Source organism: Trichosurus vulpecula, chromosome 1 (genome assembly GCF_011100635.1).
Source record: "Trichosurus vulpecula isolate mTriVul1 chromosome 1, mTriVul1.pri, whole genome shotgun sequence".
In the NCBI taxonomy this organism is placed as follows: domain Eukaryota; kingdom Metazoa; phylum Chordata; class Mammalia; order Diprotodontia; family Phalangeridae; genus Trichosurus; species Trichosurus vulpecula.
Window position 1 is genome coordinate 284,801,131 of NC_050573.1, and position 27,074 is coordinate 284,828,204.

Here is a 27,074-nt window from a genome sequence, read left to right on the forward strand (position 1 = left end):
ATATTCCATTACAATCATATACCACAGCTTGTTTAGGCATTCCCCAATTGATGGGCATCCCTTCAATTTTCAATTCTTAGCCACCACAAAAAGAGCTGCTATAAATATTTTTATACAAATAGTTCCTTTTCATTTCTTTTTTTTTTTTTGCTTTTGGATGTCTTTGGGATATAGACATAGCAGTAACACATATTCTTACAGTGATTCTGTGTGGCTATGAAGCATAAATATGGAAGTAAAGAATTTTTAAAAAATACTTTTAAGGAAGTAAATTTTCAGATTACCCAAAGGCCAATGGAGGGATCCATTGTAAGTGATGAGGCCGCTTCACGCGCGCGCGCGCGCGCGCGCGCGCGCGCACACACACACACACACACACACACACACACACACACACAGTACCACTGATGAAGTATACTGGGGAAACATTGAAAAAGACGATTACACAGAAATGGATATAGACCAATCACACAGTGGGAGTAGAGACAAATCATAGAAAGCCTGCATTGCCTTTTCCTTTCCTTTCCTTTCCTCTCCCCTCCCCTCCCCTCCCCCTCCCACCTCCCCCTCTCTCTCCTCCTCCCCCTCCCTCTTTCTTCCTCTCTTCTCCTCTCCTTTTCTTTCATTTTCTTTTCAGACTGGATGTCCCTACCTTACCCAAGCTGAAAGTCCAGCACTGACTCCCCCACTCTTGGGCTCAGTCCTACTACTGGTCACCAGGCAAGCATTGGCCTGGTTTCTGACCTGAGCAGTTCCTGCTCCTTAGACAGCCTGGCAGCCTCCCACTCTTAGAAGCTCAATTAATGGTCCAGAAGTGGACTCCTGGATGGCTTAACATACTGCTCAGAACTCCTGAGATCAAGGAATCCACCAACCTCAGCCTCAACCTCAGCATCCCCAGTGGCACGGATTATAGTCATGTTACCACCATGCCTGGGTGCATTCTCCGCCGTTGTCACCAAGATCTTTTTGCAGATAGACTGCTATTTAGTCATGCTTTTTCTTTCTTGTACTTGTGAATATGATTTATATAATACCTACTATGGACCAGGCACTGTGCTAAGTGCTGTAATTTACAAATATTATCTCATTTGATCCACACAACAATCCTAAGAAGTAGTTCCAATTTTTATTCCCATCTTACCATTGAGGAAACCAAGACAAAGAGGTTGTGATTTACCCAGGGTCACTTAGCTAGTAAGTATCTGAGGCTGGATTTGAACTCGGATATTTCTGACTCTAGTCCCAACACTCTATCTACTGAATCACCTAACTGCCTTTAATACTTTTTTTTCTTTTAGATTTTTAGGAATTGAAGTCAAGTTTGATGGTCCACTCCATTCTTTTGCCTTTGTGAAAACTGGGATATTTGCTTTCTTCCATCTCTATCATCTCTATTATTTATATATGGTTTTTTTCCCCGGCAATTGGGAATGTAGTTTGTCCGAGACAAATGAGTTGAACTTATGGCAGGTCACTAGCTGCTCTTGTACTCCTTTCTACAGTGCTCCAAGCCCCACTTGGTCATTGTTTGGGCCCTGGTGAGAACAACTGTTTCTGTTTCGGTCAGAAACGCTGAGAATCTTCTCCTCCCAGATTTTTTTAAATTAAGAAATGGGGCCATTCTCTGTCTCATTTCTTACCTAGCCTTAATCACTGAGTTGCCATTGCCTCAGTCAAACTGAGACTTGTTGCAGATCTCACCTTGAAAAGGCCAAGGTCCCCCACTGCATTCTGTGCCATCTCCAGTCATTCTCATTCATACCTGGCCACCGGAAACAGATGGCTCCGAAGGAGAAAGTGAGGCTGGTGACTTTACACAGCACACCCTCACTTAACTCCTATTCACTTGCATGTCATGGCATCACCTCCCTGATGTCATGGTCCTCTTCAAGAGTGAAGGATAAACAACAACCTCTGTGAGCAAAAATAGAGCTTCCCCACTGAGGATCCAACTGGGACTGGCCAATAGGGCAACACAGCTACAGTGCCCATTATTCCTGCCTTTCTTCCATGGCCTTTTATATTATCTACTATGCATAAAATGCTTTCATATCCAATATTCAGAGAGAAAGATATTAAAACCTCTCCTCCTATAAAAAGTATACCATGGCTTGGGAGAAAGTCTACCACAATTGTTCTCTGAAAACATACCCCTCTCCTAGTGTATGTCAAATTTAATGGTGGGGAGTATTAACTAAACAACAAAAATTGCTAACATTTTTATAGTGCATGAAGTTTCATCTTGTATTTTCTCAATATCTCTTAGGTTGGTGCTATTATTATCCCCATTTTATAGATGATGACACTGAGGCTAAGAAAAATTAAATGAATTGCCCAGGGTCATAACATCTAGTAAAGCAGGCTTTAAATTCAAGTCTAATCTGACTCCAAATCCTATACTATTCATCATGCCACCTAGCTGTCAAACAAAAATATGTTCATTATATCAATAACATTTGAATTGCAAAACTCTCTGAGTTGGGAGGGCCCTTAGAAACCAAATCATCCAACACAAAACTGAATAAGAGTCTCTTTATTATATGGAGGGAGGAATTAGATTAGAATTTCTTTCCAGTTACTTCCTGAGATTTCAATTCAGATATTTTTCTTTTTCTTTTGCTTCTATTTTATATCTTTAAAAAACAAAATTATATATCTGTATGTAAAGTATACATTCAAATCAAGCAACTTTTCAACACCCATGAAGCATAGTCTATGGAAGCCTGACCGTGTTAAAGTACTTTGAGTGTTGTGTAGTTACCTTCATCAATTAGAAACCAAAAAATCAGCTCTTAATTAATTTAATAACCTGTTAGGTACAATTAAACATCACCAACTAAAGACCTCTTATAATTGAACCTTTGATTAATAGAAAATGGAAATTGGCCCATTAATATTAAAGTCATAAGTTGATTAAAATAAGCCTGAAAGGAATGTATAATCAACCAATTTGGCAAGAGCAAAACTTTACATTTAAATAGTTTAAAATATATAATAAGTGTATCACAATTTTGACATACGGTGCATAGCTTTAGAGGTGGAAGCGATTGTAGAAGCCTCAGAATTACTGTTGTTATTCCTCCATTCTTGAAGAGGACCAATGCTGTTATGAGGATGATGTCTTGACTTGCATGTGAATTGGATATGAATGGGGCAGAGCTCCTCAAAGCCCTCAGCCTCATACTCTCCCCCAGAGTCATTGAAGTCTAGTGGCAAGACAAAGGTCAAGAAGACTAGCTATGACCGAGGATGCAGACTCCCTCATAGAGATGAGGAAACTGAGACCCAGAGATGTTAAGTGTCTTCCATAGCCAGGGTCATATAGCTAGTGTCTGAGGCAGGTTTCAAACTCAGGTCTTCCCTACTCTAAGGTCAATGTTCTATTTATTGAGAACCAATTATATACAAGATTCAAGGCAACACGGCATAGTGAATAGATCAGGTTTATATTCAAGAACACCTGGGTTCGAGTCCTGTCTCTTACAAATACTATCTATGTGATCAAGCATGAGATGATTAACTTCACAGTTGTTGTTTAGTCATTTTTTGGTGATGTCCAACTCTTTGTGACTCCATTTGGGGTTTTCTTGGCAAAGATATTGGCATCGTTTGCCATTTCCTTCTTCAGCTCATTTTACAGACGAGCAACTGAAGCAAACAGGGTTAATTTACTTGCCCAAGGTCATACAGCTAGTAAGTATCTGAGGCCAGATTTGAACTCATGAAGATAAGTCTTCCTGATTCCATGCCCAGTGCTGTATCCACTGTGCCACCTACCTGTCCCTAACTTCTCAGGGATCCAATGTAATTCTCTACAATCACAAAGTACCTATTGGCTGCTAATCTGCATCCGTAGTGAATCCTCTGCATCAGAGAATTACTCCATGGCAACAATAAAATTGCCAGTCTGGACCAAAACCATTATGTGCAAGGCATCATACTGGGGTTACGAAGATGAAAAATAACTGAATTCCTGACCTCAAGGAACTTACAAGCAAGTAGCATCCTGAAATAAATGCCAGCAATGTGATAAGTGCAAATGAGAGATTCAATCTTTATTTTAGCTAGAAATAGCTTGCACACCTTATGCAACAATCTCCTTGAGCAGGGAAAAAATGATTTTATAGCAGTTTTAGAAAACTTCCAGTATGCTTGAAGTATTTTTAGCAGTATTGCTAAATGTGTAACTTTCATGTGGGGAAAAGTTACAGAAAATACAATTTACTAACAGCTACCACTCAGCAATTCCTGATTCCACACAATGAGTGTCTTTTTTCAGATTGGAAATTACATTTATTAGACAATATGCTTGTGTGAGATTTGACTAATTGTAATCACAGAGGGTTTTTAAGATATGTCTATGAATTAGTCTCTTTATATGACATAGTAGATGATAAATACCGAGTCCAAGCAAGATCTACCCTCACTACAATGGCTGATAGAAGATGATTCAACATCCCCCAACCTAATTGTTGAGGGTTTCTTTGGACACCATAATAATAATTCTCTAGTTTTAATTAAGGTTAAAATGTTTCTGGCTGCAAAGAAGTTTCATTTTATAAAACTTCCAGCTACAAATGTTTCATTTTAATTAAGGTTAAAATGTTTCTGGCTACAAAGAAGTTAAAGTCTTGGCTTAAAAAAGAAATAAATGGGAAGGCCTAGGCTGAGCTTTTCAGAAATGAAACTGACAGTTATTCTAGAGCCAGGGTTTTCTTTCTATTACAAAATGTGTGCTTGAAATGATCAGCACTATGTGGTTTGCAAAATGCTTTACTTGTATTATCTCATTTAATCCTCATAAGTAACCAGGGAGATAGGTGCTCTTACTATCCTCGTTTTACAGATGAAGAAATTGAGGCAAAGGGAGGGTAAGTAACTTGCCCAGTGCCATGCAGCTAGTAAGTGTCTGAGGCATAATTCTAACTCGGGCCTTCCGGACTATAAGTCTATCCCTCTCTGAACAGTACCACCTAGCTGCCTCTATTTCAAAAGGCTATGTTAGTGATTTTGAGGGAGAGAAATAATAACTGTATATCCTTGGAATAAATTCTGTGACCTTTTGGGACATGTTGACATCTCCTCTCCCCCTTGATTTACTTCCACTTAGTTCAAATCCATCCTCAGACACTAGCTGTGTAAACCTGTGAGAGACATTTAACCCTTATTTGCTCATCTGTAATACTGGGATAGCAGTAGCACATGGTAAGCAGTATATAAGTGTTAGTTATTATTATTAATCATTTAATTACTTCTATTACCTTGGACAAGTTACCCTTTATGGGCCTCAGTTCTCTCACCTGTAAAATGAAGAGATTGGACTAGATGACCACTAACGTCCTTTGCAGCCCTGAATCTGTGACCTTATAATCCTACCCTTTGTCTTGACTTGTTCCTTTTCCTCTTATTCTTCTCTGTCCTGCAGCCAAATTTAATCCCAGAATGTCAGACCTGGATAGCAGCTAGGGGATCATCTAGTTAAACAACCTCCTTTTCCAAATATTCTAGAGGAAGTGACTTGTTCAAGGTCACATAGAAGATGAGTGACAGAGCTGGGACTCAAAACCAAATCCAGGTCTCTTGTCACTACGCACATCTAGGGGTTTCAAAGTTAATAAATGGCTTTTAGTTTTTTTTTTGTTTTGGACCTGTGATTTCATTGCTGTAGGGAATGCCTAGTGCGGAAATTCTCTCTGCTAGTTCTGAGTAATATTCTCAATTTATATTAAAGACTTGTCGGGGTCACTAAGCGGTTATGTGAATCACGCAGGGTCACAGAGTTAATAAATGATTTGAATACAAGTCTTCCAGGTCCATTGCTGCATCCACTGGATGACCAAGCTGCCTAGATCTGAGTAAATGCTAACTATCAGATGGAAAAGAAAATCCTTTTAGGAGGCAATCGAAGAGGAATCTGTTATTTGACTCTGAACTCTTGCTTAATCTTGAATCTTGTGGAATTTTATTTATTTGTTTGAGAAAATTATAAATTACAACTCTAGAATGGCTTGTGTTAGATTTTTGAAGAATACCTTCAAAACTACTTTTCCCTGCCTCAAATAACCTATGGTACACTTAAAAAATATTCTTCCACTCTAGAATACTGTTCTCCCTGCCCAATTCTCATTTCACTTTACTCTCCTTTCTTGGATTTTATCTTCAAGGAATTTCTAAGTGTCTCAAATGTTCTTTTTCTTTCATTGTAGCTACTCTCTATAGTGTCTAACTTAAGAGATATAGAGGTGTCTTTCCCCTTCACCATACTTTTTAGTCAAAGTTCATCTGTGTTTTCAATGCAACTCCTCATCCCTTTTACTTTTTTTAATCTTATTTTTTATTATTATTAACAACAGCAACAACATAATGTTTGCATTTGACCGCTACATCTTTCTGCTCATATACTGAGCTTCTACATCAGTCAGACAAGATTCACGGCCTTGAGGATGACTGTGAACATGCTTGAATGGTTTGGAATTGCAAACTATGAAAAACCCTCTATGTAGAAGGTAGAGGAAGTATAACATTTATTTAGACTCCAGAGGATCAAATCTGAGAACCAGTACCCCCAATGTGATGTAGTAGCAATTATATTCCAAAACTAGTAAGCCCACCTCAATGTAGTAACAAGGAAATTATAGCATGGTATTATAGGAAGGAACCAAGTCATCCTGTAACCTTCCCTCCTGCTAGGGCCTTCCTGTAAACAATCACTCAGAAATCCTAACTCTCCACTCAGAACTCTCTCTGCAGCTCTGTCAAATCTGAGTTCCTGCTGCTTCTCCTTGGGCTGAATTCTGATTCCTGTAGTTCTCTGCAGATTCTGCTCTTTGACCTCCACAACTCTCCTGTTCTTCACTCTCTGCTCTGCAGTCTCTCTTCATGTTGACTCTCCCTCAGTTCTGCTGCTTCAAGGTCTTCTTGATGTCTGCTTCTGAATTCTGCTGCCTTCAGTTCTGGCACTCTTTATATACAGTCCTAGCTGGCATCTGATTGGTTAGAAACCAGGTCTCTGATTGACTGAATTCATGATTGATTTGACCTCAGTGCACATACCATTGGCTCTGGTTTTAGCAGCTCTCCTTAGAGCCCTGAGGGCTTCACATCCACATGGGCTTAGCACCTAGTAAGTAGGGACTTTAGGCCTACTTACAAACAAAGATATAATCAAGTTTTCCTACCTAGCCCCACCTGAGATCTATTGAATAGTTGGTGAAGATTTTTGACCACATTAATACTACAGCTTCCAATTCACTAGAAACCCTCATTTTTTTATTTTACCATATGAACATCTTTCTAGTCATATCTCCTTAATCTTTTTTATTTTTTATTTATTCATTTATATATTTAATATATTTAGTTTTCAGCATTGATTTTCACAAGAGTTTGAATTACAAATTTTCTCCCTGTTTCTACCCTCCCCCCACTCCAAGATGGCATATATTCTGGTTGCCCTGTTCCCCAGTCAGCCCTCCCTTCTGTCACCCCACTCCCCTCCCCATCCCCTTTTCCCTTCCTTTCTTGTAGGGCAAGATAAATTTCTATGCCCCATTGCCTGTGTATCTTATTTTCTAGTTACATGCAAAAACTTTTTTTTGTTTTTGAACATCTGTTTTTAAAACTTTGTGTTCCAAATTCTCTCCCCTCTTCCCTTCCCACCCACCCTCCCTAAGAAGTCAAGCAATTCAACATAGGCCACATGTGTATCATTATGTATAACCCTTCCACAATACTCATGTTGTAAAAGACTAACTATATTTTGCTCCTTCTCAACCCATCCCCCTTTATTGAATTTTCTCCCTTGACCCTGTCCCCTTTCCAAAGTGTTTGTTTTTGATTACCTCCACCCCCATCTGCCCTCCCCTCCATCAGCCCCCCTTTTTTATCTTCTTCCCTCTTCCTTCCTGTGGGGTAAGATACCCAATTGAGTATGTATGGTATTCCCTCCTCAGGTCAAATCTGATGAGAGCTAGATTCACTCATTCCCCTCTCACCTGCCCTCTCCCCTCCTCCCACAGAACTGCTTTTTCTTGCCACTTTTATGTGAGATAATTTACCCCATTCTATGTCTCCCTATCTCCATCTCTCAATATATTCCTCTTTCGTCCCTTAATTTGATTTTATTTCTTTTAGATATCTTCCCTTCATCTTCAACTCACCCTGTGCCCTCTCTCTCTCTCTCTCTCTCTCTCTCTGTATATATATATATCTATATATATATATATCTATATACACACACACACATATATATATACACACACACATCCATATATACATACATACACATTCACTTATATATATATACATAAACATATATATGTATATGTGTATATATATATATATATGTATGCATATTCCCTTCAACTACCCTGATACTGAGGTCTCAATATATATATATATATATATATACACATAAACATATATATGTGTGTGTATATATATATATATATATGCATATCCCCTTCAACTACCCTAATACTGAGGTCTCATGAATCATACGCGTCATCTTTCCATGTAGGAATGTAAACAAAACAGTTCAACTTTATTAAGTCCCTTGCAATTTCTTTTTCTTGTTATTTTCTTGATTACCTTTTCATGCTTCTCTTGATTCTTGTGTTTGAAAGTCAAATTTTCTATTCAGCTCTGGTCTTTTCACTGCGAGAGCTTCAAAGTCCTCTATTTTATTGAAAATCCATATTTTACCTTGGAGCATGATACTCAGTTTTGCTGGGTAGGTGATTCTTGGTTTTAATCCTAGCTCCATTGACCTCCGGAATATCGCATTCCAAGCCCTTCAATCTCTTAATGTAGAAGCTGCCAGATCTTGGGTTATTCTGACTGGGTTTCCACAATACTCAAACTGTTTCTTTCTGGCTGCTTGCAGTATTTTCTCCTTGATCTGGGAGCTCTGGAATTTGGTGACAATATTCCTAGGAGATTTCTTTTTGGGATCTATTTGAGGAGGCAATCTGTAGATTCTTTCAATTTCTATTTTGCCCTGTGGCTCTGGAATAGCAGGGCAGTTCTCCTTGATAATTTCTTGAAAGATGATATCTAGGCTCTTTTTTTGATCATGGCTTTCAGGTAGTCCAACAATTTTTAAATTATCTCTCCTGCATCTACTTTCCAGGTCAATGATTTTTCCAATGAGATATTTCACATTGTCTTCCATTTTTTCATTCTTTTGGTTCTGTTTTATAATATCTTGATTTCTCATAAAGTCACTGGCTTCCCCCTGCTCCAATCTCATTTTTAAGGTAGTATTTTCTTCAGTGGTCTTTTGGACCTCCTTTTCCATTTGGCTAATTCTGCCTTTCAAGGCATTCTTCTCCTCGTTGGCTTTTTGGAGCTCTTTTGCCATTTGAGTTAGTCTGTTTTTTAAGGTGTTGTTTTCTTCAGTATATTTTTCAGTATTTTTTCAGGTCTCCTTTAGCAAGTCATTGACTTGTTTTTCATGGTTTTCTCGCATCCTTCTCATTTCTGTTCCCAATTTTTCCTCTACTTCTCTAACTTGCTTTTCCAACTCCTTTTTGAGCTCTTCCATGGCCTGGGACCAGTTCATGTTTTTCTTGGAGGCTTTTGATGTAGGCTCTTTGACTTTGTTGACTTCTTCTGGCTGTATGTTTTGGTCTTCTTTGTCACCAAAGAAAGAATCCAGTCTGAGACTGAATCTGTGTGCATTTTTGCTGCCTGGCCATATTCCCAGCCAACTAACTTGACCCTTGAGTTTTTCAGTGGGGTATGACTGCTTGTAGAGTTAAGAGAACTATGTTCCAATCCTGGGGGGATGTGCCAGCTCTGCCACACCAGCACTCCTCTTTCCCCAAGAACCCCCAGTCTGGGCTGGGCTTAGATCTTTAGCAGGCTGTGCACTCCTGCTCTGATCTGCCACTTAATTCCTCCTACCAGGTGGGCCTGGGGCCGGAAGCAACTGCAGCTGAACTTCTGTAGCTGCCCCACTTCAGCTGCCCTGGGGGCAGTGGCCGAACCTCGAACTCCTTCCACTCTTGCAGCTCTTCCCACTAACCTTCTCCGCTGTCTTTGGTGTTTGTGGGTTGGGAAGTCTGGTAGCTGCTGCAGCTCACTGATTCAGGGTGCTAGGGCACAAACCGCCCAACTCCTGGTCTGGTTGGTCCTCACAGCTCATGCTGGGCTCTGCTCTGCTCCAGCTCCCAGCTCCCAGATCCCAGCTCCCAGCTCTGTGCAGGATAGACCTCACCCAGAGACCATCCAGGCTGTCCTGGGCTGGAGCCCTGCTCCCCTCTGCTGTTTTGTGGGTTCTGCAGTTCTAGAATTGGTTCAGAGCCATTTTTATAGGTTTTGGAGGGACTTGGCAGGGAGCTCACGCTAGTCCCTGCTTTCCAGCCACCATCTTGGCTCTGCCCACCCCTTTTACTTTTTAAAACTACCTATATGATTTCTCAAGCAGCTATTCCAAACTTTATCTTCATTCCTCAAGGTGTCACCCATACCACTCTTTCACACAGGTACCATAGATGATCTATTCTTCTCCTTCACTATGAAGGTCAAGACTGCAGGTCAAGGCTCCAATGGAAGCTATCACAACTTCCCTCTTCTGTTCCTCTTAGATTAGCCTCCTAATCTGTATTTTACTGGCTGAAAGGATGATTTATTTCTTGCTAAAAGCAGTCCCCTCTTTCTAGATCCTGGATCCCTTACCTTCTTCCTCTATCCAGGACCTTCAACAACTATGCTTTGTCTTTCAGGCTGGTGTAATTTATCCCTCTTACTGGTGTCACTAACTTCCTCCCCTCTGTCTATAAATATGTTCAGACCTTCTTAACTCTAAAACAAAATGAAACCACCTCTTAAAAACCAATTTTTTTTTGCCCTCCAATCCCATTTAGATACTCCCACAGTTTTTCCTTATCTTCATGACCAAACTTCTTAGAAGAAGTCATCTACCCCGAAGGCTTCCACTTTCTTACCACCTACATTAATCTTGTATAGTCTGGCTTTCCCAATCATTCTACTGAAAGTGTCCTACTAAAAATGGTCACTCATAATCTCCCAATCACTAAATACACTATTTTTTCATCTCTCATACTGCTTGACCTCCCTGAAGCATTTGACATTGATGACTATCCCGTCTATTTATAGATGTCCTTTTTATTGTTGGTTCATAAAACACCACACTTTCATGTTTTCTCCTTCTATATTTCAAGCATTGTCTCACCATTCTATTCCAAAACTTTTCAAATGTATGTTTTTTCAAGGTTTCAATATGTTATTTATTTATTTTTTTTACCCTGTCTCTTTTAGCAATCACTTATATGAATGGCTTCAATAAAGACCTAAATTGAATGATTCCTAAATTTATTTCTTCAGTGTCCCATGCCATCTCTGAAGAACCACACCAGTAGTTCCAACTTCTACAAGTCATAGTTACCTGGGTGGTTTACCAGTACCTTTATCCTTACATTTTCCAACCTGAACTTCTCATCATTCCCCTAGAGCTGCACCTCCTTTTGATGCCAGTGGTTGTACCTTTGACCTAGTTTCCCATATTCAAAGCCTTGGTATTATCTTTGGTTCTTTCATCTCTCTCATCTCTTATAACCAGTTACTTGTTCAGTCATGTCCAACTCTTTGTGACCCTTTGGAACAACTCTCCACAGGGTTTTCATTACAAAGATACTGGGATGGTTCACCATTTCCTTCCCCAGTTTTTTTTTTTATTTTTGTTTTCTTTTTTTTTTCTTTTTAGTTTACAACACGTGGTTCTACATAATTTTGAGTTCCAGATTTTCTTCCCTCCCTCCCCCCTCTCTCTCCAAGACAGCATGGAATCCCATATAACTTCCACGTATAACTTCGCATTGAATTAATTTACGTACTAGTCAAGTTGTGGAGAATTATGACCAATGGAATGAATCATGAGAAAGAAGAAACAGAACAAAAACAAAACAACCCAAAAACAAGAGACAAAAAAGGGGGAAAAAAGGTGAGCATGAAGTGTGCCTCAGTCTGCATTCATACTTCATAGTTCTTTCTCTGGATGTAGATAGCATTCTCCATCGTGAGTCCTTTGGAGTTGTTATGTAGGCAGGAGTTAAGTGACTTTTCTAGGGTTACACAGCTAGTAAATGACTGAAGTCAGATTTGAACTTTGGTCTTTCTGACCTCCAGTGCTCTATCCACTGTGCCACACAAAGGATGGGTTACCCACTCCAAATAATACCTTCCAAACACCTGTTATTTTTTCCACCACCTTTCTATTCCCACTGTTATTTCTCTAACATACCCTCGTCACATTCTACTTGGTATATTCCAGTATTGTCCTGACAGGTCTTTCCACCCTGGCTTTATCACTTTTTCAAGTTGTTTTTCTACCTATTGCTAGACCTCTTCCATGAAAACAAACGAACAAAAAGCCTGCTTATGTCTCACATGCCTCTGCTCAAACCTCTCGGATGGTTCCTGCTCTCCTACTAAGTTCAAAATCCTGACACTCAAGGCCTACCATAGCATGACACTACCTTGCTTTTACAGCTCTATCTCATATTGCTCCTCAATATATACTCTATGTTCCATCTAAACTAGACAATTTTCTATCTCCTGAACGTGCACCTGTATGTGTTCTTCACTTTCCTACCTCCATGCCATATGTGTGTATGTATATATGTATGTATACACACATATACACATATATGTATATGTATGTGTATTTATGTGTGTGTATATATACATAAATTATATATATATATATATTTTTTTTTTTTTGCCTGGAATGTCTTCTTATTTGTCTTGAACCATGTCACTTGAACTCCTCAAGGTTCAGTTTCCATGATCTTTTAGGTCTCTTTCAGCACTATGATTCTCCTTCCAGAAACTTCTGCCTCTATTTTTTGCAGAATAATTTTGTAAAGCTACCTACACACTGCACAGATTCTGTGAGGCTGCTTTGAAAAATCCAATTTCCTTATTAACAGATATAAATGTCAAACTAGTAGTAATCTTATGTCACTATCCTTCATGTCAGTTTTTTTTTCTTCACAAAACAGGGAGAAATCCCTGGGACAAAGCTTGCATGTAGACTCTAAAGATTAGCTCCTTAAAGTGGTTTCAAAATCTATTTGACTTACTGTGTAGATGCTAAAAATTATAGTATAGCTTCCAAACAGTGTTTTTTGCTATGGATTAGCATAGGAGTAAAATATTTTAGTTGAATAAAGATATATAAGCATAAGCAGCAGATTTATATACATAAAATATCACTGACAACTGCTGCTAGGGTGAACCATTGTCTAAGCAGAAAACAGATTTTCCTATATGATTGTAAACTGTTCTGAATCACCTTGTGATTTACCAGCTATGTTGTTGATCAGTCTAACTCCAGAGGCTTTGTTGAAACTGATTACTGTTTGCTGTTCACCAGGGACCAGTAGTCTGTGAAGCACCTGGTGTCTGCTTTTGTCAAAGCATATGTAACTCTTCGGAGCCTCACATGAAACTCAGAGCAGCAGGGAGGTTACAGCACACACATCCTCTGCAACTGTGACATTCAGAGTTTGAAAGGCAGCTAGGTGGCGCAGTGGATACGGTGGATACATACATACAGATTTTAATGAGTGGCCTTCTACTTGGGTGGGAGAGGAGGAAAAGGTACGTTGGTGGACAGTGAAAAAAGAAGAGCTTCAATGAAGTATTTGAAAAGTTTTTTTTTTAAATTTAGCTTAGAAGTTTTGAAAAATGCCTACTTTCCAATTTTTTTTGTTTCTGTTAACATCAACTAATAATAAAATTACAAAAATCTTTATGTAATATGTATATGGAATTATATTATATAATTTTAAATAATTGCAGTTGCAAAGATATTTTTTAAAAAATAAATGATTATATTTGTTGTTCATAATTTTTAAAAAGGAAAATTAAATAAAAATAAATATTAAAGTTAAAACTCAAAATGTTCTCTGTCTTTTATAGACTTAGAAAGTTGCAACAGAAAGGATGTGGAGTTGGAAAGCTTAGGCTGAAATTATACCTCTGTCACTTACTGCTTGTGTGACCTTGGGCAAGTCACTTAGTCTCTCTGGGAATTAATTTCCTCATCTGTAAATAAGTGATTTTAAACTAGCTGGTTTCTGAGGTCCCTTCCAGCTATAAATCTGGATTGTGTGATTTTTTTCCTTCTAAGAATTTGAATGGATTTTGTGGTTATTGCAATATTTAAGATTTTTCTTTAATAACTAAGAAATAACTCTGAAAAGCAATAGCATGATATTGCATAATTTGTGTTCTGTAATATTAGCACCAATAGCTGGTCCATCAAAGGAAAAAAAACCCTTAATTTCCTAGAGTTTTGAAGTATTTCACATTTAAAAGAAGTGAAAGGAAAAATGTCAGGAAATTCAGCAATTCAATCCTATTAGGAGTCCCTTGGCAAATGTCTCAAAAATGCAACTGTGGAAAAAAAAAAACTTTATCAATATTTTGAAATGATTCCATTTTAAAATGGTAACAATATTCATCATTAGTTTCACTTTAAAAGAAAAAATATTTCCTATGCCTAATTCTTTAAATTCAAGTAAAGGTAATGGCTTTCCCATTCTATTTTCTATTTTCTATGGCCATATTGCATGATGCAGAGCAGAATGTAGTTGATAGAGTTCATAGTCTACTAGAACAGGTGACAGGAGATTTTATTTTAGACCCAACTCTTTCACTAATTGGCCGTGTGGCCTTGGGTTTAATATTTGACCTCTCAGGGTCTTTATTTCTACATTTCTAAATTGAGAGGCTTGGATTAGATCATCTCTAGATTCCCTTCTATCTCTATGATTCTAAGTTTCAGTTCTCTGGAAAATCTGCACTTTTTAGTCTTTGAGAAAAATCATTTATGGGGTGACTGCTCATTGATGGCACACAAATTAAGAAATACAATAGGTTGTAAGAGTTGTATGAATTAGCCAGAGGCCACATACTGATTAAGGTATGTTGATGAACAGATTTTATTATTTAAAGCGAAGTTCAACAATACTATACTTCTATAACGATGTTTGCCATTAAATTGAAATATTTTTCTAGGCTATTATTCTTTAAAATAGAGTATTTGAGAGTCTAGTTTCTTTTAAATAGTCACCACTAACTCAATTCATCCTCATAAATATCGTTGCCTGCAGAATTGCAATATGTAGAAACTCAGGCCTGAGGCTCTCCTAGCTAATTGGTAACTTCCTCTCTGGAACCATTTTAGAAAGGACATAGCCAGGCTTCCTCTCACTCTTGCATTCTCTCTTTGTACCCCTTTCCCTCCCACATAGCAAGTACTTAATAAATGCTCATCGATCGATCTACCCACCCACCTACCTATTATCTATCTAGTAGCAATAGGTAGTCAAGAATAATTAACTTCTTTGGGCTCCAAGGAATTTCCTTCAGTGACTTACATCTGGTGGATTTGGAGTCAGCTGCATTCAGTCCTCGTTCCAATACTTTGTAGTTGTTTAATAATGAGTAAGTTTCATTGCTTCCCTAAGTCTCACTTTGTTATCTGTAAAGCGAGAATAATGATTCTTAAACTATCTACATCATAAAGTTGTTATGAGGAATCCTTTTGAAACCCGTAAAATGATATAGAAACTAGAACATAAGTATTACAAAATTAAAACTAAATTATAATTATATTAATATCAATTATTCAAGGTAATTTATATTATAATATTAAACATAAAATATTATAACATTAAAACTAAAGTATTATTAAATAATACTATCATGAAATATTTAATTAGGATGATTTTTACATTTCTGTCAACTACAATTATTCATTTGAACTGAAATCTCAGTTTATTTATTATTACTTGTAGCTAAAAGATGATACGGTTGATTTTCAAAAGCATGCATGATTTGCGAATTCTGAGGCAAGACCTAGTACCTGCATAGTTTCAGTCAATATTTTTTTTCTATTTCCCCAGAAATTACTCAAATATGGTGTCACTAATTTAGTGAATAGTTAATTTTTGTAAGATAACTACATGGTATACTCTGGATAATGTTCTTTAAAATGACTGATAGGTTGATTTTACCTTGGTAACACATATCAGATATGCCTCCTTTTCTCCTCTGATGCTGCCATGGCCGTAATGCAGGTTCCCATCACCTCACACCTGAATTATTGCCATAGTCTGCTGGTTGTTCTCCCCATGCCAGTCCATCCTCTCCTCAGCTGTCAAAGTAATCTTTCTAAAGCATGGGTCTGACAAGGTCTCTATCCCACTCAGTAATCTCCAGTGGCTTCTTGTTACAGCCCTGATCAAATATAAAATACTCCATCTGGTATTTAGTAACTTTCGTTTGGCCCTTCATAATCTGTCCCCTCCCCAATCTTTCTAGTTTTCTTACATTTTACTTCCTTAAGTACTTTCTGATCCAATGACTGGCCTCTTTGCTGTTCCTTGAACAAGGCACTCTATCCCTCCACTATGGTTATTTTCATTGGCTATCTTCCACACCTGAAATGCTCTTCCTTCTTGTCTCTGGTTCTGAGCTTCCCTGGCTTCCTTCAAATTCCAGTTAAACGCTCACGTTCTATAGAAAACCTTTCCCAATCCCACTTAATCTAATCCCTTCCATCTATCGATTATTTTCTATATATCATGTGTAACTCGCTTGTTCAGTGTTGTTTTCATGTTGTCTCCCCCTTTAGATTGTGGGCTTCTTGGAAGCAGGGACTGTCTTTTGCTTTTATTTGTATCCCCAGCATTTAGGATTGATACTGGCACAAACTTAATAAATATTTATTGATATCATTGTTGGAAAGACCTGAACAATGTGGAATTTGGACTGGATTTAGTTTTTGATACAACCTCTAATGAAATGTCACATTGATTTATTTAATATTGAAAAGTTATCATGCTTATCTGGAAAATACCTAAAGAAATCTTCTTTAGGACTTGGAACATAGCTTGCTAATTATTTTCTATTCTATATTCTAATAATTTGATATTATATTTCTATTAGGAGAAATATTATTTGAAAGGTTGTGATCTTAAAATGCAAATTTCTATAAAACTTGTTATTACTGAACCTAATTCTAAACAGATTTGAAAATTTATGCAAAACCAAAGTGAATTAATGCAGGCATCAGATTATATGCAGAATCAGAACTAGAATGACATTTTACACATGTTAATGTATTGTACACCATTAATATTTAATATGATTACAGATATTATGTTAAGAGAATTTTATGATTGGATACCACTCACCCTGTAAAATAGAGTATAATGGGTTATTGTATTTCTGATGCAAAATGAAAGACCTCCTAATAAGAATTTTAAGAAGGACATGAAATAGAATTCATTTCTCACTGATCATGATCATACTTGATTGATGCTGATAATTGGAACAGAAGAGTGATATAGCTGTTTCTTCCACAGGCTGCCAGAGATTAGAGACCTCCTCCATCACTCAATCTAGTGGCTGCCATTGCTATCAACTATCCTATTCCCCTTCTCCAATCCACTGAAGGGGACATTTAGGGAACACCATGAAAAAAACACTTTCACATAAGATTTCTAATAACTCTTAGGCCAGCTCAGTCCCAAAAGACTTTCTAGATCTGGAGAGGGTCTCAGAGGCCTTATAAAGCAATCTTCTTAGTTTACAAACCAGAAAACTGAGGGCATAAAAGTTAAATGACTTGCCCAAAGTTTCACTTTCATATATACTGCCTCATTCAAACCTTTCAGTAACTTTGGTAATAAGGATCAGAGGTGGGATTTGTTCCTAGGTTCTCTGATTTGTGGACCAGTATTTTCCCCCTGTAAAATGCTCCTTCTCTTTGCTACCCACTATTTAGTGTGTCACTACTTGCTGCTTCCTTTATACTCACAACTCAGAGAGTATTTGACTTGATGAAAACTCTATTCCTTTACTCTCTCTCTCCTCTCACTCTCATCCCTGGAGATTGTCACTCTCAGCATTAAAGAGGCTCAGTCAAGGAGACAAATATAGCCTTTCTCTCAGACTCACCTCTCTCTCTCTCTCTCTCTCTCTCTCTCCCTCTCTCTCACTCTCACTCTGTATGTGCCTATATGCATGTATTTGTATATATCTGTGTATGTGTATACATGTATACACAGACATATATACATATATATGTGTATATATATGTATATATATATACACATCCCTGAAAGAGGAGAATCACAGATAAATCACACACGTACATGTGCCCACACGCCCACACACACATACATGCACACACATGCAAGCACAAACACTCTAAAAATCCATCTGAATACCAATTCCTCCCCATGGACCAGAGTTCATATTTCCTTTATTGTTCTATTGCAGAATTATTACCCAATATCTTTTAATTTATTCAATTATGTTGTGTGATAGATAAGACCGATAGTATTATTAGTCTAATTGTTGTCAGTGCTATACAATGAGGTATGTGTTTCATAGATTACATACCTGGGGTTTTTTGGAGGTATTGAGGTAAAGCTTCCTTTATTTAAATACTTGATAAACCTTCAATTCAACAGTTAATAATAATAATAAAAAGCAGCATTTATAAGGCACTTTCTGGTTTTTAAGATACTTTATAAATGTTATTTCATTTAATCCTGAGGATTAAATGACTCTTTCCTTTCTTTCATCTTTTATATAGGCAATCAATCCTGTAAGGTAGGGGTTATTATTATACCCATTTTATAGATGAGGTCACTGAGCCTGAGTGAGATTAAGGGACTTGCCCAGGATTACAAGGCTACCAAGCATCAAAGGAGGGATTAGAATTCAGTTTTCTCATCTGCTTAATGGGAATTATCACAGATCATTGAAGTATTGAGGTAGAATAGGTATCATTTCAGTTATTATGAGTCTGTGTAGACCTGGCTAAAGGACTGACCTTGGAGTTCCTGCCCTGAAGGGGACTTACGTTCTATTGGGAAACATAATGTGCATGTAGGCAGCTATATAAATGATACATACAGAGTGAAACCCTCCCGTGGATCTTATATTGACTATCTTTTGGGTCATAAGACCTGCTATGGCTTTTCTCTTTAGCTTTAATCTTTGTTAATATAGTTTGAGAATATACCAAAGAACAGATGTTACAATCAACTGAGATTTCTGGCACAAATCTAATCACAGAAGAAATAACTACTAGTACACACAATTTTCTAGAGCTGTGTTTTGGATATTATGAAGGCAAGGCAAAGTATAGAATGACCTTCATTTTTCTCCCCCATTTTATTTTATTTTTTTCAGCTTACAAAATATGTGTCCAATTGTGAAGGGAAATAAAAAAAAATATGAGCATACAGAATCTTGTGAAGTTTGGAGATGGAATTTTCTTTGTGTATAAAATTGTGTTTTCTGACTCAATTTTTCTTTGTATCACTAGATGTTTTCTGGCAACAATACTGTAAATCACTTCTGCATTTTCCAGTAGATGATACAATATACATTAGCTTTGGATGGCCCAGCCAAACAAGTTTATAGTTTGAACATAAAGCATAAGATGCAAAGTACCAAACTTATGTTCCAGTGACAAATAAGCAAATAGTTCATTTTAAACTCAATTATGGATACTCCAAAGGTTAGCTGGATCTCATATAACCCTGCCTCCCTCCCTCACAAAGTTACTGCCAAGTTTGAGTGAGGCAGTGTATATGGAAGTACATTGAAAGCACCCAGTGTTATATAAATTTCAGTGACTTTACTATTGTCCTTTCTGTTGTTAAAAGTAATAATAATATGAATCATGGTACTAGTAATAATGTCATTATTAAATTTGATGTTATCTGTGACTCTTTCTTCTCTTTCATCTTTTATATATGCAATCAATTAAAGTCCTATTGATCTTAACTCTGAAATATCTCTCAAACCCATCCCCCTCATCTCTATCACTGCTTGGACTATCACAGTAGCCTCTCTAACTAGCCCACCCTCTCTACCCTCCAAATTCTTGTCCTTCACAAACATTGCTCATAGACATGATCTTTATCCATAGATCTGGTCATGTGGCCTCTGCTTAAAATCTTTCAGTGACTCTATTCCTTCCCGATAAAATTTTAGACTCCTTTACCTAGAATTCTAGGCTCTTCACATCCTAGTACCACTCTATTTACCTACTCCTTATTTCATACTAATCTCGTCCATTTGTTCTAGACTCCTTAAAATAAACTCCTTGCTTTTCCTTGTACAAACTCTGAGGTGGGCATGGCCAACCTCCATGCCTTTGCTTACCCTGTGAACTCTACTTGGAATGACTTTCTCCTCCCTACCCACCCTTTCTTCATGTTGACCCCCTAGCCATTCTTTAAAACTCAAGTTATATGCCTTTCATTTCAGATAACAATGGCCTTTTCCACTTTAGATCTTTTCTTGTCCTTCTCAGATGCACTGTTCATGCATTATTTTGTCTTATAATTATTTGGACATGTGTTATATTTCCTTCCTAGTTGATAAGCTTCATAAGAACTGGGAAATGGAAGGAAAAGGGAATAAGCATTTATATAGTGCCTACTATGTGCCAGACACTTTTAGAAATATTATCTCATTTTATCCTCACAACAACCCCATGTGGTAGTATTGATATTACCTCCATTTAACATTTGAGGAAACAGAGGCAAGCAGAGATGAAGGGACTTACCCAGGACTACACAGCTAGCAAGTGTCTGAGGCTAGATTTGAGCTCAGGCTTTCCTGACTCCAGGCCCAGCCCTGTAGCCACTGGGATACTTAGCTATCTAGACACACCACAAGTGTTCCACAAAGGCTTGTTGAGTTTGGAAATTATTACTGTTGATAGCATTCAAGGAGAAGCCACCTATCACAATTCTCTAAAAGGAATCTCTGCAGTGGGTGACAGATTGTAGTAGAGGATCTTTGAGGTTCGTTCCAGCTCTAAGACTCTATGACTTCCATTTTATTTTGTCTGTATTCTTTATCCCAGCCCTATAATTCTCATTCTTCCTGCAATTTACCTTTCTTTACCTAGCAGTATTTAATTGGGATTTTGCACTAAAACCCTAGGGAAAGGAGCAAGCCTTTCAGGGAGTTGGGATGCAGAAAGTTCTGGTGCCAAGGGATCCGAGCCCTATGTGACCTAGATACCCTCTCTTTCACCTTGTTCATAATCATATTCCTTGAGAAGAAAAACAAGAGAAGATATACATTATCATTATTACTTTTAACTGTTAAATGGCAATGTTGTTGTCTATAAGTGTCACAAGACACAGCAATAGACAAAACAGTATAGTGTTCTAATAGCCATGTATACTCACAAAAATATAGATGTAAAAGGAGAAAGGGGAATTGTAAAGATTGGAGAAAGACAAGTGAGACTAACTATTACTGGTATGTTTAAAATAGAACCACATAATATTATAACTGGAAAGGAATTTAGAGGTCACTGAATCCAACCCCTTTTTAGTTTTACAGGTGAAGAAACTGAGGTCCATAGAGGGTCACATAGCTAATAGTTATCTGAGGAAGCTTTGAACCTCAACTCCAAGCCTGTCCGGAATGTTATATCCAGAATACCATTTTGTCTTTCATTTTACATAGGAGGGAACTGAGGCCTAGACAGTGACCTAGGTTCACACTGTAAGTGGCAGAAACGGGGACAGGATATAGCTCTCCTGAGTTTCAGTTTATTACCATTTCCACTATATTTCCAGAGTATGTACTAAAAATCATTGTAAGTTTTGGAGATGATGTTGGCTAATGTTTATTTTATTTTTATTTATTATTGTTTCTACTCCCTACCCTGCCCTTTTGTCTGCAAAGGAAAATTATTTATGAGTATATCGTGTCTTCGTTTAGATCTTGAATCCATTATGTATATATGCCAATGTAAGAATTTAAACTAGATATTTTATGTGGAAATATCATTCTATAAAACTAAAAATGTGCTACAAATGGACTCCTTAATGACTTTTTCCCTTCATTATAATGATTTTTTAAAAAAAACAAGTTTTTTGCTACTTTTTTTTCTTCTTCTTCAGGAATTGATGACCAAACTCATAACAGAGACACCTGACCAGCCAATCCCATTTCTCATTGACCATCTTCAATCTAAACAGGGGCCTCGCAGTCAACTTCAAAGAACCTTGTCTGGGTCTGCTGCTTTATGGGCAGAAAGTGAAACATCAGGTAATTAGAGAAAAGTCATTCCAGTTCATTTCAGGGGGAAAGGTATTTTAGGTGGATGCATGTAACCAAAAATGACCATAATCTTAGTAATTTATGATACAATAGAGGTAGGTAGATAGCTAGAACCTTAACCTATCTCTATATTAGTACGATAAAATATGGCACAAAAGCTTTGATAAATAGGACTATTATTATTTGGTGCATTATGTGTACCAAAAGTCTTACTGCAGTTCTAACTTTTAATAACTTTATAAATATAAATGTTACAACTTTACAAAAATATAATTTTAAAGGTAAATTATTAAATTATTTAATCATCCTTTATTAAATATCTTTTTCACTTATTAGTTTTGTGCGTTTTGAATAATTTTGAATAATAATCTTTTACCTTAAATTAACAATTGTTATCATGCATTGTGTATGACAGTTTCAGGATGACACTTTTTCAGACTCATGAATCTGCATAGGAGGTCTTGTGGGCCACTTTGGTCATCTAATCTGTCTGCACCAGACTTTTCTTATGGTGCTACATCAAAGCTATCTTGTATGCATCAGTAACTTTTTTTTGCCATTGATTGGTGATGAAATTTAGGAGCACTGATGGACCCATTTTAATCACATAGTCTAATATTCCTATCTCCTCCATAAAGGGGGAAAATGCAATCTTTTGAGTATCTGAGCATCAGCTTATGAAAGTTTTTCAAAAGTTTAAAAACCAACTTAAGTGATGCTTAAGATGGCATTTATGTTGAAATATTTTGATGAAAAAGGCATTTATTAAAGACTATGTGCCTGCACTATGCTAAGCATTGGCTATACAAGTGTTAAAACAAGATAATCCCTGTCATCAAGGAGATTTTACATATTATATATACATATAAAATTTGTATTTTTAGTTCCAAATTCTCTCTCCTTCTACCTCTCCCCTACCCACTGAGAAGGCAAGGATTATGATACCTACTAAACATATGAAGTCATGTAAAACATTTCCAAATTAAACATATTGTGTAAAAAAGCAAGAAAAATAAAGAAAAAAATATACTGCTTTCTGCAATCAGAGTCCATCAGTTCTCTATTTGGAGGTAGATAGTAATTTTCATTGTGAGTCCTTTGGAATTGTCATGGATCATTATATTGATCGTGTAGCTAAGTCTTTCAGAGTTGATTATTGTTATAATATTTCTATCACCATGTACAATATTTTCCATATTCTGCTTACTTCATCTTGTATTAACTCATACAAATCTTCCCAAGTTTTTCTGAAGCCATCACCCTCATTATTTCTTATATCACAATAGTATTAGATCAAAAGCGTATGTCACAACTTGTTCAACCATTCCTCAATTGATGGACAATCCCTCAGTTTCTAACTCTTGGTCACAACAGAAAGAACTGCTATAAACATTTTTGTTTGTATGGGGGTTTTCTCTTTTTAATTTATCTCTTTAGGGTATAAACTTGGTAGCTGTATTGCTGGGTGAAAGAGTATGCACATTCAGGCAAAGTTCCAAATTGTTCGCCAGAATGGCTGGACCAATTCATAGCTTCACCAACAGTGCACTAGTGTATTCATTTTTCCATATCACCTCCCACATTTGCCATTTTCCTTTTCTGTCATCTTAGCCAATCTTACGTATATGTCTTCTTTTAATTTACATTTCTCTAGTAATTAGTGATTTAGAGCATTTTTTTTTCATGTGACCATTGCTAGCTCTGATTTCTTCTTCTGAAAACTGCTTGTCCATATCCTTTGACTATTTATCAATTGGGGAATGGCTCTTATTTTTTATGAACTTGGCTCAGTTTCCTATATCCTTGGAAATGTGAGCTTTATCAAATAAGTTTGCTATAACCCTCCCCCCGCCACAGTTAACATCTTTCCTTCTAACTTTAGTTGCTTTGGTTTTTGCTTGTGCAAAAGCTCTTAAATTTAATATAATTAAAATATCCATTTCACTTCCCATGATTCTCTCTATCTTATTTTGGTTATTAACTCTTCCCTTAATTATAGGGAAGAGTTAAAATTCGTATTCATAGATTTGACAGATAATTTTTCCATGTTCCTCTAATTTTCTTAAATCACCTTTTATGGCTAAATTACATACCCCTTTGAGCTTATCTTGGTATATGGTGTGAGATGCTGGTCTATGCTTCATTTCTGCCAGTTTTCTAGTAGTTTTGTCAAAGAGTGAGTTCTTGCCCCAATATCTGGGATCTTTGAGTGTATCAAACACTAGGTTACTGTGTTAATTTACTTCTGTATGTTGTATACTTAATCAGCACCAGATTGTTTTGATGATTATGCCTTTGTAGTATAGCTTGAAATCTGGTACTATATGTTGAATTTTAGTAAGAAAGTTATCAATATTTAAAAATTTTAAAAGACTAAACTCTCAAATGTTGTTAGTATTACATAGGAACACACATTAGTTCTTTTAGACTAACCATTTTCTATTAGGTTACTTGAACTTTTTCTCACCTTTACAATAACATTTTCCACCTTTATGGAGGAGATGAAAATATTAGACCACGTGATTAAAATGAGTCCATCAGTGCTCCTAAATTTCATCACCAACTAATTGCAAAAGGGAAAGAATTTTCATTAAAACCCTCACTAGAACCCAGGTTTCCCCCCCCCCCAATTTCTTCTGTGGTGATGCCCCTTTGAATTCTCTATCAATAATTATATTCACCTTTCTTTCTTCCTAAGCTCTTTGATCTTTCTCAGATGGGACCTCTTTCATTAATTTAGTGTTCAGTCAGTTCTACTCTGACCTGGATATTTCATCACTTGTCCTATACACTAGTTTCATGGTCATTAGGTTCTTACTTTTTTGTCCTAGGTGCATATGATTTAGAACCAAAAAGCATATTAGGGATTAAAGATAATACTTTTAGATTTGAATGGGGCTAAGGTCATCTAGTTCAGCCACCTCATTTTATAGGAGAGGAACTTGGACCCAGAAAGGGAGAGTGATTTGATTCTCAACTAAGAGCAGAGCCAGGGCTTGAAATCCTGACTCCCAACTCTAAATTTAGTGTTTTTTAACCATACAATTTCCTAATTCTGTGATTGAATCCCTACCTGATATACTAATCACTTCTGTAACTGTACTTCCTTCCTCAATAACCTAATCTTTCTTTAAGTGGACATGAATTACCCACTGATGAACTGCCTAAATGCTGACCACCTACTTTCCCCGACCTTTGCTAGTCACTTCTCATAATCCTTGTTGAATGGATATCTGGGGTTGTGAGTCAGACTTGGACTGGTAAATGGTATTTGTGGCCCACAAGAACAGTATGAGGTGCTTTATCAAAATCCTTGCTAAAATGTAGGTAAATTTATGTCCACAGTTTTGGTCTCATCTATTAGTTTAATTTAGTAGTCTTGTCAAAAGGTAAATGAAATTAGTTTTTTTTGTCACCTGTTCTTGATGAACAAATATAGCTCTCTGTCTCTATTTATTCAGGAAAGTACTGTCTCTTTGTAATCACTGTCTCCCTTTCTAGATGTTTACCAACTATCTTTTAAATTATTCTTTCTATAATTTTCCCAGGAATTGAAATTGAAGTCCAGCTCATTGGTCTGTAATTTTCAGACTCTGTGATCTTTCTTTCTTTCCTTTTTTTTTTGAAATTTGGACACCATTTTTCTTCAGTCTTGTGATACCTCTCCTGTTTTCCATGATCATTCAAATATCACTAATAGTAGCTAAACAATTTCCTTATTCAATCTCCCTGTTATTCCCTTAGTTATCAACTTCCTGCAAGAACCATCCGTTTTAGGCAGAGAGCAGTCCCCATACCTGGGTAGCTACTTGGCGCAGTGGGTAGAATGTCAGGCTTGGAATCTGGAAATCATCTTCCTGAGTTCAAATCTGGCTTCAGGCACTTACTACTTATGTGACCCTGGAGATGTCACTTGAACCTTTTTGCCTCAGTTTCTTCATCTATAAAACGAACTGGAGAGGGAAATGGCTAACCACTCTAGTATCTTTGCCAAGGAAATCCCAAATTGAGTCACAAAGAGTCAACACAACTGAATAACAAGTCACCACACAGATTAAGGAAATATTTCAACTCCAGTCTCTTTGGATCTAACTTCCACATACTTCTTAGCAGTATCCAGTTTTTTTTTTGTTTTTATCTTTTTTAAGGTTTCTTTCTCCTGTGCTTTTTAACATCATTTCTCTCTGCCAGGTCAGTCAGGCTTAGTATTAGATAGGTAATAACAGTTCTTAGGTATTGCTGCCTTTCCTACCAAGCAAAAGTTGGAAAGAAAACTGAAGAGGTGTTCTCACAGCTTTGTTTAAGCCACTGGGCACATTATCAGACTTTATATGTCCCTAGATTGGAGCTGGATTTTTTTACCTTTATACATATTGCCCAGTTTTATTTTGTTTACTCTCTACCTTCAGAAAATTTATCCCCTTGGTCACTACAAGGACAGATCCAGAGATAGGGACTAGACTTGATATTTCACTGATATAGAGCCAGCTCTTGGAAAGTTGGAGACCTTAGGGTCACACAATCAGTATGTTCAGAGGCAAATTTATAAGAATATTAGACTATTTTTCATTACATTTTCACTGTAATGATATTAAATTTAAAATGCTCATTCCTATTAGTAGAAACATCTACAAAATAGAGGCAGGTTGACAAGCTTTTGGAAGCTCAAAACACACTAAGGAGGGAATCTATATTATGGGCTTAATGTAAAATTCATCAAATGTTTCTAAAAGGCATAGTTGGGCTCAATATAAGGAAGAACTTCCTAACAATTAGAACCATTCAAAAGTAGAACATGATGTGTCAGGAGAAAATTTGTTTCTAAAAATTGGAAACTTTGTAGCAGAAGCCAGATGACTCATTGTTGGGGAGGGAATTTATATTTGGAGTATTGGGAGCCATTTTGGTATAGTGGAAAAGAGCACAGG

The 27,074-nt window shown here is 37.0% G+C and overlaps 1 protein-coding gene across 1 annotated transcript in view; it reads left to right on the plus strand.

Annotated features, from left to right (window-relative positions):
• The window catches only part of C1H8orf34 (chromosome 1 C8orf34 homolog), a 390,966-nt gene that overhangs the window by 55,285 nt on the left and 308,607 nt on the right, over window positions 1–27,074 (plus strand). The window contains exon 2 of the mRNA XM_036760505.1: window positions 21,987–22,134. Coding sequence (XP_036616400.1) covers window positions 21,987–22,134 — 148 coding nt within the window. The remainder of the gene's footprint in view (window positions 1–21,986; window positions 22,135–27,074) is intronic.